This window comes from Malaclemys terrapin, chromosome 10 (genome assembly GCF_027887155.1).
Source record: "Malaclemys terrapin pileata isolate rMalTer1 chromosome 10, rMalTer1.hap1, whole genome shotgun sequence".
Taxonomy (NCBI): Eukaryota; Metazoa; Chordata; order Testudines; family Emydidae; genus Malaclemys; species Malaclemys terrapin.
The window spans coordinates 19619562-19632786 of NC_071514.1; the positions used below are offsets into that span (position 1 = coordinate 19619562).

At 40.7% G+C, this 13225-nt stretch overlaps 1 protein-coding gene across 1 annotated transcript in view; it reads left to right on the forward strand.

The window, feature by feature from the left end:
* Window positions 1-404: 404 nt before the first annotated feature.
* The window catches only part of ATP8B4 (ATPase phospholipid transporting 8B4 (putative)), a 170594-nt gene continuing 157773 nt past the window's right edge, over window positions 405-13225 (forward strand). The window contains 1 exon segment of the mRNA XM_054043060.1: window positions 405-473. Within this exon segment, the coding sequence (XP_053899035.1) occupies window positions 431-473 (43 nt within the window). The 5' untranslated portion in view covers window positions 405-430.

Sequence of the window (13225 nt, forward strand, 5' to 3'; positions counted from 1 at the left end):
GTTGAGCCAATCTCTATTAAATACTTATTTATACAAAAGTAGAGTGCTATAGTCTTGTCCAATAGAATTCCTCCACTTTTTAAAAGATTTGTTCTGGTGACCTTACACATATTTACTCAAAAACTGTGCTAAATTAGGTTTTTCTAAAAAAAAAAAAATCTTTTGATGCAATTTCAAAAATATATACTGCTGGCTGGAAGATTATCTACCAAACAAATTATTAAAGGGAAAATTCAAAAATTCTGCTTTAACTGCTTGCCTGCTGTTTAATTGACTTCTTTAGGAATGTGATGCAAAACAGCCACATAGTGTTGCACCACATATATGGTACAACCTTTTTTCAACTGCTGGCATTTCAGAGAACACTGCTGTGCATCGTTGTTGGGGTGGAGCCTGCAACAAAGGGATTATGTAGTTGGAAACAAGTCCTATGCCAGTCATGCCTATAGCAAAACTACCTGTATTTCACAAAGGTGAGTGGAAATGATTTCAGTTTGGGAAGCAATTTTTGGATTCTTTTGAATGAAAGGCATCATAGAGATGTAAATCATGATCATTACCATATAGGTAGAGGATAGTAATGTTAATGTCCATTCAAGATTTTTGAAATGAGAGCACTTGGATCAGATATGGATCTGTATTTTGACTCCCTCCCCCCCAAAAAATTAGTGATCAGTTGCAAAATTTAATAGAAATTTATGGGTGTTTAATCGGACATTTTGGTTCTGACTCTTCTCTGCTTGGATTTTTGGCCTGACTTGCACTTCATAATCTGATAACTATTGTTTATGGTACTAATCCTCTTCTGTGGTTATAGAGCCTTGAGTGTGTGCATGGCTACACCCCTTCTACGCATTCAGTGTCTAAAAACTTTGAAATGGTCCATGCCAGTTGTGTTACAGAATACAGTGCATTGTTTAAAATAAAAGAACCTTGCTTAAATCTTCAGTCTCTCATCACCATGAACATCTACCTGTTGTGTTTGGCTTTCTCATTGTGTTGTTTTGCTAGCTGTCTGGCTGTCTACTGTGTTCTTCTTCTATATTCCTGTGCTACTGCTTCTCATTAATGGCAAACTAGAATCCTTCTGTGTTATGGGGCAGCTATGGTATCATCCATCCTGAATGTTCAAAAAGATGACATTGAGTGTAAATCATAGCATTTTTAAAATTAAATTTAAATTAAAAAAAAATAGCTGGGTTCTCTTCATTTCCTTCTGGTTCTTGTGCATCCAGAGGTGCCAGAAATGTAGCTTAAAAAAAAAAAAAAAAAAAAAAAAAGAATGCTGATGTTTTCACATAATCGCATGACTCCAGATCTAGGGCTTTAAGAAAAGAATATTGCAAGAATTGTGATAAAATTGTGAAAATTGGCCACTACATCTGGTATTTAAAACTTTGTGGTTCTGGAGCAAAATTTTAAATTGTTTTGTCAATTAAAAATATAATACATAATTTTATACCTCATGGCATTTTACACAATAAATAATTAATATCAATTTGAATGTCATTTATTTTCGTTCCTTACTGATCTTTGTTACTTTAACATGCAGATAGAGTCATCAGAATAATTAATTTTCCTTCATTTTGTGCTTTTAAAAACTTGCATTTCTAAAGCAGTGGTAAAGGCATGAAAGCCTGGTAAAACAAGTGATATGCAATACACATAGGCACAGGCTGAACTTTTCAAACTTTTAGGCACCTAAACCCATAGCTAGGTTGTGTTTCTTTCTCCTTATGCCTCCCTCCCCCCCCCCGCCCCCCGTGTGTGTGTGTCCTGATTTGTTAGAAGTTCTGAGCATCTATATCAGGGGTCGGCAATTTTTCAGAATGCTGTGCTAAGTCTTCATTTATTCATTCTAATTTAAGGTTTCGTGTGCCAGTAATACATTTTAATATTTTTAGAAGGTCTCTTTCTATAAGTCTATAATATATAACTAAACTATTGTTGTATGTAAAGTAAATAAGATTTTAAAAATGTTTAAGAAGCTTCATTTAAAATTAAATTAAAATGCAGAGCCCCCCCAGACCAGTGGCCAGGACCCGGGCAGTGTGAGTACCTCTGAAAATCAGCTCACGTGCCACCTTTGGCACATGTGCCATAGGTTGCCTATCCCTGACCTATATCTTCCACAGAAGTTAACAGCATCTCAAAGTCAGTTCCCTTTTAATTTAGAAGCCTAACTTGAGGAGAACAGGTTTGAAAAATTTGGCCTTAGTTCTTGGAAATTGTGAGTTTCCTAGTTTTCATTAGAAAGTGTTAAACCACAATGAAAGATTTGCATAGATAAGGGTTTAGAATTTGAACCTAGATCCAGATTTGCAACTTTCTCCTATCCTTACAATGAGCCAAATCAAATCAACCGCCCCTAAACTTTGGATCTAATTTTTTCCTAACATCCCAAATATCTAAGTTCGACTTTGTGTGTACAAAAGCATGTGAAGTGTCTTAGTATTGCCTGTAGGCAAGTTGGTAAAGGGGCTGCTGTAGCTTCCTTGAAACCTCTGCTCAATGTACACTTAGGCTCAAATCCTAAGGAGAGATTCCAGAGTGGATTTGATTTAAATCACTAGTCAGGAAGACTCGATTTAATCATGGATTTCTACATAAAAGTGCATTCTTGTTGGTTGTTATAACCTTAATACATATTCTTTACAACTCAGAGATATAGGTTTCATTTTTAGAAGGCACACACTATACATTTTTTAAGTGATTTATTTTGAAAACTTTTCAGATTAGTTTTATAGCTATATCAAAAAATGAATGATTGTTGGTTATTTCATTTACCAAAGGTAATTGAAGCAGATATTTATGAAGTCACTGGGAGGTGAACTATCTCCAATTCAACAGGTTAATCATTAATATTTGGAGGATTTTCTTGCCATGCTGTATTAGAAGGAGAACATCACCAGAGAGACATTTAAATTGTTTTATTTAACTAAAACAACAACGTTATGTATTTTGGATTTTTTTCTTCAACAGCAAACATATAATATTTTAACAAAACAAGCATATGAATTTTTGAATTTAGTTCAAGTTTTTTAAAATCAGGTTTGTTTTTGTTAAAATTGTTTTTAACTAAAATAGTTAAATGAAATATTAAAAAAAAACCAACAAAAATTAAATCAACTATGTCAGCCAGATCAACATGAGAAACTTAAAATATTGGCTTCTGCAGCTAACTCAGTTGTCTTCACCTTCATTTTCTTGTTTGTTCATAATCTGGAAAAGAAAAACAAGCTTTCCTGCTTTTTCAGATCCCAAACAATTTCTCAATTTGGAATGAATTAGTCCAAAGATAGAAAATATTCTTTCTACACTGGCAGAAGAAGCTACTGCTGTTAAAAGTGAGATTATCACTTCAACAGTCTCTGAATCCAAGTGCTTAAGTGATTTTCCACCAGTTCCCTGGTGTAATTTTCTTTAAAATATCATCAGCAAACCTACATTTCTTGAATGGTTCACCCTTAGCTCTGAAGTTTATTATAGTTGGCATTATGGAGGGATGATTGCGGGATGTCCATGTCATAGCCAGCTCCTTTTCTTCAGCAGTTAAGGTTTGACCCTGGTACCGAGTATTGAGAATATCTGCAAGAAAATGTGCTGGAGATCTCAGCAATAAAACAGCTATTTCCCTGCATTTTGTTCAAGGCTACAGAAATAGGCTTTAGGGTACTCAGCATGTGTTCAACATTTCTCTTAAGCCCAATGTTGATAACTTTGGCTGTGACAGTGCTGTCTATTTTTTCACAATTTTGTTCACAAACTGTCACCAGATTAGGCCAGTTCTTGATATAGTGCTCAAAATAGTCCACTACTGAGTTTCATTGCACATCTTGTGGGAGATTTAGCTTGGTTCCTCCCACTTTTTTCAGAGCAGCTGCTGCAAAGTGGTTGTTACAGAAGTAATGTTGCAATTTCAACAACATTAGCCTTTATTTCTGGAATACTGAAGTCTTTGGCTAGGAGGTGCATCAAATGAGCAGTGCAACCGTATGTTATTAGCTTGGGACTCTCTTCTAAATAATTTGTTCTCACCTTGGATACATTTGCAGCATTTTCTGTGACCAAGCTGTGTACTAGACCTTTGAATTTTTCCCCACATTTTTTTATACTTTTTACTGCTACTTCTTATAAGTATTCTGCTGTGTGTGCATTTCCTGATGTATCAATTGTTTCTGTAAGGAAGACATTCCCTTCTTCTGTTGTCACACAAGCACATACAACAGGATCATTGTGGATATTGCTCCACCCATAAAGTCTCAGGTTAACAATTTCACCCTCTAAACCTTTTGCACACTGCTCAATTTCTCTTTCATACACTTTATCCAGAAATTTGCCTGTGACATCTGTTCTGTTGGGTGGACTGTATTCTGGTCTTAATGACTGAGCCATGTTAATGAAGTGTGGGTTCTAAATCGTACAGAAAGGAGAGTTTGTGGCATAAACCAGACAATTTTTTAATCAATTACCTCTTTTTGTATTCTGCTGGTTCTTATCACAAGCATATCTATGGTTGTTACTGGATGATGGAGATTTTTTTTTTCTTTTTGCTACAAGTGATATACTGTGGCTATGTGATATACATGATGTGACTGAAACACTATCACTGGCATATAATTCTGAAACTATAGAAAATGATGGTGATCTTGAAGATGGATAGTTTTCAGAATCCTGTATGTGGAGGATGGATTCTCCTAAACAAAATAAGGCTATGGCTACACTTGCAGATGTAGAGCGCTGTGAGTTAAACCAGCCTTCGGAGACCACAGCAGGGAAAGCGCTGCCGTGTGTTTACACTGTCAGCTGCAAGCGCAGTGGCATGGCCACATTAGCAGCTCTTGCAACGCCATAGAGAGCAATGCATTGTGGTAGCTATCCCAGTGTGCAAGTGGCTGCAGTGTGCTTTTCAAATGAGGGGGTGGAATGTGACAGGGAGTGTGTTGTGTGTATGGGGGGGGAAGAGAGTGGGTTTTGGGGGGCAGAGTATGTGTCAGCATGTTGTCTTGTAAGTTCAGACAGCAGCAGGAGGAAACCCCCATATCAACCCCCCCCACCTCTCTCTCACACACAAGCACATATGCCTGCCTCTACAGCAGAAGAATTCCACAGTAATGGTTTGCTTTGTGTCCCGGAGTAGATAAGCATGCCGGCTGTCAGAAACGGAGCTTTGAAAGGAGATATCCGCATGCCTGCAGCCGAGTTCAAAACAATGACCAGAGGGGCCACTTGACTTCAAGGGATTGAGACATTTCTGAAGGCCAGTCACAGTGCAGTAATGCAAAACGTCATCCACACTGGCATCCAGGCGTTTCAGCCAGGGCGCAGCAAGCTCTATGCTTCTCGTGGAGGTGGATTACCAGGGGCCCTCAAGCCATGGAGTCCAGGTGCATGCCAGTGTGGACACCTCAGGAGTTAGAGCGTATTAAATCAGCCCCGGGCGCCCTAACTTGCAAGGATAGCCAAGCCCTCAGTCAATGCAGTTATTTAATTACTATTACCATACTGCTCATTTAGTATTGCTCACTGCAGTCACTGACATGCAGTACTACTTTAAAGGTGAAATTGTAAAAGGAAGATCTGCCTATTTCAGCTATTTACTTTTTATCACAACTGCATCTAAAACGATAGTACCATAGAGTAACAACTATATTTTTTGCTCAAACATGAGAATTCAAGAATAGTCCAGGAGGAAGACAGGCAGTCCTTGATAAAGAAGTATGAAATAAAAAACGTTTACCAACCTGAAGATCCTGCATGTTCAGACATGTTCCTTTCATCATCTTCAACGCAGCTTCCTCCTGAGAAGGAACACTTCTCATGATGTTGTTTCATTCGGGCAAAAAGGCCTTAAATTTCTGTGTTGCACGGTTTGCATTTTGCACACATGTCTGTCTTACCCACAGGTAGAGGAACTTCATTAAAATATTCCCAAACTGGGTTTCTTTTACGGCCTGCTGCCATTATAGGTTTTCCCTTCTAGTGAGAGAATGGTATGGTAGATCTCAAATCAATGAAGGCCACACTCAGAAAGACCTCAAGACTTCTGGAATATGCTGCTCAAACAGTTTCACTTTTGTTTCTACTCCCTGTCCCTCCCTCTTCACATTTATCTCCAGACTTCTTCTCCTTGTCCAGATCTATTCCACCCCCAACAATCTTCTATTCCAGCGTTTCCCAAACTTGGGACGCTGCTTGTGTAGGGAAAACCCCTGGTGGGCTGGGCCTGTTTGTTTACCTGCCCCATCCACAGGTTCGGCCGATTATGGCTCCCACTGGCCGTGGTTTGCTGCTCCAGGCTAATGGGAGCTGCTGGAAGCGGTGCAGGCCGAGGGACATACTGGCCGCCGTTTCCAGCAGCCCCCATTGGCCTGGAGCAGCGAACCGCGGCCAGTGGGAGCTGTAATCGGCCGAACCTGTGGACTGGGCAGGTAAACAAACCGGCCTGGCGCGCCAGGGGCTTTCCCTACTCAAGTAGGGTTACCATTCGTCCGGATTTACCCGGACATGTCCTCCTTTTCGCGCTAAAAATAGCGTCCGGGGGGAATTTGTAAAGCACTCACAATGTCCGGGATTTCCCCCTCCCCCGGCAGAGCGAGCGGCTGGGAGGGCTGCAGAAAAATCCCGGGCTGGACTCCTGAGCAGCTGTAGAGGAGCCGGAGCCGCCCTGCATTCTGAGTTGGCCTCTCCTGCAACCCGGTCCGGCAGCACTGTGCAGGGCCAGGGACCGGGTTTTGTTGTGCTGGGGAGCGCAGCCACGTGTCCGGCTCGGCTCGCACAGAGCCCAACACCCTGTTCTGAGCAGCAGGGTAAGGGGGACCGGGGGCAGGAAGGTTCTGGAGGGGGCAGTCAAGAAACGGGGGGGGGGGGCTTTTGGGGGGGGTGGAGAAAGTTTTGGGCAGTCAGGGTACAGGTAGGGGGTAGGGTCCTGGGGGGCAGTTGGGGGGGGGTCTTAGGAGGGGGCAGTTAGGGGACAAGGAACAGGGAGGCTTAGGGGTGGGGTTCTGGAGGGCAGTTAGGAGCAGGGGTCCCAGGAAGGGGCAGTCAGGGGACAAGGAGCAGGGGGGTGGGGAGCTGGGAGTTCTGGGGGGGGGCTGTCAGGGGGCAGGAGTGGGGAGAGGGATCGGAGCAGTCAGGGGACAGGGAGCAGAGAGGTTTAGATGGGTTGGGAGTTCTGGGGGGGGCTGTCAGGGGGTGGGGAGTGGTTGGATGGGGCGTGGGAGTCCCAGGGGTCTGTCTGGGGGTGGGGGTGTGGATAAGGGTTGGGGCAGTCAGGGGACAAGAGGCAGGGAGGCTTAGATAGGGAGTGGAGTCCTGGGGGGCAGTTAGGGGCAGGGGTCCCAGGAGGGGGCAGTCAGGGGACAAGGAACGGGGGGAGGGTTGGGGGTTCTGGGGGGGGCGGGAAGTGGGAGGGGCAGGGGCGGGGCTAGGGCAGGGCTCCTCCCGTCCTCTTTTTTGCTTGCTGAAATATGGTAACCCTAACTCAAGCAGTATCCCAAGTTTGGGAAACACTGTTCTATTCATTGAACTTTTTGAAACTTTGCACTTTTAGAGAGAGGTAAGGGATGGACTCTGTACACAAATTTGCAGAGGGACAATAGGGTTGAGATCTGTTATTTCTCACCTGTATATATTATTTATTTAAAAACATTTTTGCTATTAACAAGCATGTTATCTCTGGAGGCACAAATCCACATTTTGAGAACTGCAAAACTAAGCATCTCCGATAGTATCTTTTAGACTGAGCACTGAATCCCATTGGGTAGATGGAAAGATTAACCTAAATACTCTATACAGTAGCCCCTGGAACCCCATAAGATTGGGTCCCTAATCCATGAATTATTGGAACTCATTTACAAAACTTTTCTTAAACATTACATGAATATATTGTCTCATACTACAGAATTAGAATTTAATACTACAGAATTAGAATTTATAATCCCTATTTCATGATGAGATATCTTTGAGCTATAATGTATCTTAATTAAAACTTAGGTTTTTTCCTCAAAAAGCATTTTATCAAAAAAATCCAATTTAAATTTTAAAAAATCTGTTTTTATTTATTTATTTATTTATTTAAAATCCTAGAATTTCTGAGGGTGGATAAAAATCAAACATTGCTTTCCAGCAACTGCGAAAGTCAATCTCTTACCCTTTTAATGAAAAGCCAGTAAACAGTTGGGCATCACTTAAACAGGCAAATGTTGAAAACAGTTTTGCTAAATTCATTGCTAATGTATTGCACCAAAGTTTTCAGTGATGGCTTTCAAAACCTTGAAATGCCAACGTCTTGTTTGTTTTGTGGAGAGACTGGTGCACTTTTTTTAAAGATAGCTTGGACACAGGAATGATTGCTTGTTTGTTGTCGTTTGGATATGCAGTAGTATCTGTTTTCAACACTGAAAGCCCCCTGGGATGTTGTGTTGAATAACTAGCTCACTCAAGATACATGTTTTGGATGAATCACAGAAATACAAATATCTTTGAAAGTATGACTATATCTAAGGAAATGTCTGGAAAATGTCTCCAGATGTTGCTGTCCTGAAGAGGATTTATAACTCTTCATAGCAAGAATAAAGTATAAGGTAGAAATGATTTTTCACACAGATGGAAGACAGGTATCATTAATTACTGCATGTTTCTTTGTTATTTTTATAGTGGTTGGCTTGGTCCTATTTATTCAAATATATAATTGCATTATATTTTTTGTCCTGCGTTCTGTTTATTTATTTCTTGTCATGCAAAATGTAGAATAAGAACTCAAAGATTTAGGCTAGGACTTTCGAAGGAGCCTACGGGAATTAGTAGGATGTAAAACAAAGACCAAAATGTTTTTGTTCTGTCTGAAGTGTAATGGTGAAGTGTGCTGTGTCTTTTTGCATTTTAAATTGACCTATCCTCAGCTAGATAGGTTTTTTTTTCCTGCATATTATACAAATTAATATCCCCAGACTAGCAAAGATCTGCAGCCTGCAGAGACGTTCAGGATGTAGAAATGTCATTTTTCTAACTGAAAACTCTGACTGAACTAATAGGTATACAGTAGAACCTCAGAGTTACGAACACCAGAGTTATGAACTGACAGGTCAACCACAGACCTCATTTGGAACGGGAAGTACGCAATCAGGCAGCAGCAGAGACAAAAAGAAAAGCAAGTACAGTGCTATGTTAAATGTAAACTATTAAAAAAATAAAGGGAAAGTTTTAAAAAAAAGATTTGACATGGTAAGGAAACTGTTTTCTGTGCTTGTTTCATTTAAAGTAAGATGATTAAAAGCAGCATTTTTCTTCTGCATAGTAAAGTTTCAAAGCTGTATTAAGTCAATGTTCAGCTGTAAACTTTTGAAAGAACAACCATAATGTTTTGTTCAGAGTTACGAATGTGACAGTGTACCCCATAAGGCTTTATGGGGTGGGGGATGCTTCTAAATGTATGTATGACATAACTGGAATATGTTTTGTGCTGCCTGTGCTATGTAATATATCTCCGTAAAGGTTATGGTCTACTATATCTATTCATCCTATTTGTACATATATATCATTTTCTACTTGAGGTTTTCTACTTGGGCTGTATGCTTGCTTGGTTTCTAAGTAAGCTTTGGGAGGCATTTGGTCAGCTTCTTTAGGAAAAAGAACAGCGTACTTGTGGCACCTTAGAGACTAACAAATTTATTAGAGCATAAGCTTTCGTGGGCTACTGCCCACTTCTTCGGATGCATAAGAAGAAGAATCCGAAGAAGTGGGCAGTAGCCCACGAAAGCTTATGCTCTAATAAATTTGTTAGTCTCTAAGGTGCCACAAGTACTCTGTTCTTTTTGCGGATACAGACTAACACGGCTGCTACTCTGAAATCTTCTTTAGGAAGGAATTCGCCAGGTTAAGTACCTGATCAGGAAACACTTGGAGAACAATGCATCTTGGAATGCTCCAATCCACATAAGAAGTCTTCCTGGAGACATGCAAGATACCATGTGAACAATGGCTTCGGCCTGTAAAGACTGAGTCATGCAGGGACATGTGACTTGCCCAGGTGACTCCAGAACTCCATCTTGGAGCTGGACTTTGCATAGGAGGGAGGAGGGGGGTCTCCACCCACAAGAGAGAGTCTATTTAAACCAGTGGGAGACCCCTCCATTTTGGTCTTGAGCTAGCTAAGGAAGGAGCCTCTCCACAACCCCCCCCCCCAGGATACTCGAAGGGAACTAGAACAAACGACAGTAACTACAGGGGGTGTGAGTGATTGCTGGACCCAGGCTAAAAGGAGATTAGCCTGTAAAAGGGAACATTCTGGAACTGGTGAGGAACTTATCTGTATTTAGTTTGATTAGACATAGATTTGCGCATTTTATTTTATTTCACTTGGTGACTTACTTTGTTCTGTCTGTTACTACTTGGAACCACTTAAATCCTACTGTCTGTATTTAATAAGATCACTTTTTATTTAGTAATTTACTCAGAGTATGTATTAATACCTGGGGGAGCAAACAACTGTGCATATCTCTCTATCAGTGTTATAGAGGGTGAACAATTTATGTGTTTGCCCTGCATAAGCTTTATGCAGGGTAAAACGGATTTATCTGGGTTTAGACCTCATTGAGAGTTGGGCATTTACGTGCTAAAGACAAGCACACTTCTGTGAGCTGTTTTCAGGTAAACTTGCAGCTTTGGGACAAGTGATTCAGACCCTGGGTCTGTGTTGGAGCAGACGGAAGTGTCTGGCTCAGCAAGACAGGGTGCTGGAGTCCTGAGCTGGCAAGGAAAACAGAAGCAGGGGTAGTCTTTGCACATTAGGTCGCAGCTCCCAAGGGGGTTCTGTGATCCAGCCTGTCACAACGAACATTTCAGAGTTAATGAATGACCTCCATTTTTAAGGTGTTCATAACTCTGAGGTTCTACTGTTCCCCGTTTTAGTGCACAGGGAAGCTTAATACTACTTCTATTGTATGGGCTGTGGAAGTATATCCCTCAGAGGTTTAATTTTTTTATTGATACATTATTAATTAGTTTCTCTCGTGGAGGAAGTCTTGTTTTATCTGACTTTAAAATACATTGGCTAAGGGTTAGGACTATTCAGTTTGATCTTGGTTTAGTAATTAAGTTTAGACAGTTTCGACTTTCTTCAGATTGTACCCATATATTTGCTTTGTTATTGGATTAAAGTGTGTTAATCTACATTTTTTTGTTTCCTTTTAGAGCTGAGGTTACTTTTCTCTTATATACAGGTCTTGGCATGTTTTTTTTTAGAAGTGTCTGTGCTGATTAAAGAAATGTATTGAGCTCGAAACACTTCTGTTAATGATAAACCAGTTGTGACCAGAAGAAGTTAATTGGCTGTTGTGGGCATCCTGTGGGAGATGAAATCATTTGAGTCAGATTATCAACAGTACAAAGAAGCATCTGTCCAATATGACAGAACTTTGTTATTTTTTTTTTAAATGTAGCATATCTGTAATGCTGTTGGTGAGTGTCCGAAGCAGGACACAAACCTCAAATGGGCTGTGAGTTCTATACTTAGATTTTGCCAACCAGTTATCCAGTGTAAACTCCTCAGACACTATAACAGCCCTAACATGGAGTCACAGACAGTCCCCTTGAGTATTCTGATCAGTCTCACCAGCCAGTGAGTCTACCTTTGTGATAGAATCACAGCAGTATTCAGGTACTGGGCTAGCTTGATTATCACTTCAAAAAAATTTTTTTTCTCTTACTTAATTGGCCTCTCAGAGTTGGTAAGACAACTCCCACCTGTTCATGCTCTCTGTATGTGTGTATATATATCTCCTCAATATATGTTCCACTCTATATGCATCCGAAGAAGTAGGCAGTATCCCACGAAAGCTTATGCTCTAATAAATTTGTTAGTCTCTAAGGTGCCACAAGTACTCCTGTTCTTTTAGCAATATTCAGGTTACTCCCAGTCCCAAAGGACCAGTCACTTAACCCAGGTCAATTGCACCTTAGATCTCACACTAAAGGCAATGCTTGTAGCCTGTCCTATAATAAAATATATGAAGATTTATTAAATAGTGTAGCAGCATCCCTGCAGGGCCTTCCTGGCTCCTGCCCCCGCTGGGCTGAGAAAGTCACATAGAGACCTTTTGGTGCAGTACCCACCCACCTGGTGCTTTTATTTACAGGCTGTTCTCCCACCACCTTTCCACCATACACGTAGTCCCCTTCTTCAGTCCACTGGCAGGAGAGAGGGGGCAAGCTATCTCTTTCTGCTTTCCCTCACTGCCTTTCCTCTACTGCAGCTTTCCTCTTTCCAGCTCCGCCCTGGCTTCCTTTCCCTGGGGCTCTCATCCAGCCTCAGCCTGATGAGGCAGCAGCTGTTTAAGCTTCCCCAATCAGGGCCAGGTGGTATTCCGAGCTCCAATTCACCTCCCTTAATTGGAGCTGGAGTGACAGACTGCTTAGCACCCTGACACAAATAGGAAAAGAAAATAAGAGACTTATTTACAAGGTTAAAGCAGTAAACATATATATATATGTGTATATATATATATATGTATATATATATATACACAGATCAGTTACAACCTTAAGTTTCAAAAGGTAATAGAAGCTTCTTTAATAAGCAAGCTTTAGATGTCCTTTAGGGCTAACCCTAAATCCTTTGTACTCTTTAACATCCCACAATAGTCCACCTGATGTCGATGGACCTTTCTGTTGGGATGTCGATGTAACCCCTTCTGTTACAGATCAGCAGTTCACACTAATTAATGTGTGTCTCCTGTCTGATAGTCACAGAAGCTTACAATACAACTGCTCAAATATTACCTTAGAATATGGGATACTGATGTTATGTGTGAGATTAATGCATGCAGCAATTCACAAGCATCCAATAAAGTCTAAACACTAAGCATGTTCTCATAATTCTTATACCTGTTTTTAACAATACTAACACACAGATGAGTCAGATTGATTCCAGCTATGTATTTGCTAGTGTTCAGTTGTGACATATATCAGCCAAAATAGTTGAGCTGTTTGTGAGGAAGTGGTTAAGGAAAGACACATTGTTTTGCCCATGTTAAAAAAATCCTAGTATTTTCTTTTAAATGTTTTGAAGCTGAGACTTAAAATTTGGCATGGAGTGGCCTTTGTGCCATTGCTGTTAAAAATCTGCTCAAATTTGGCTAAACTGTAAGGTTTTGAAAGATTGTATTTTGCATGTGATTAGAGAGACTTCTTTGATTTCAACAGCTTAAATCTCTGAAGAGTCCAT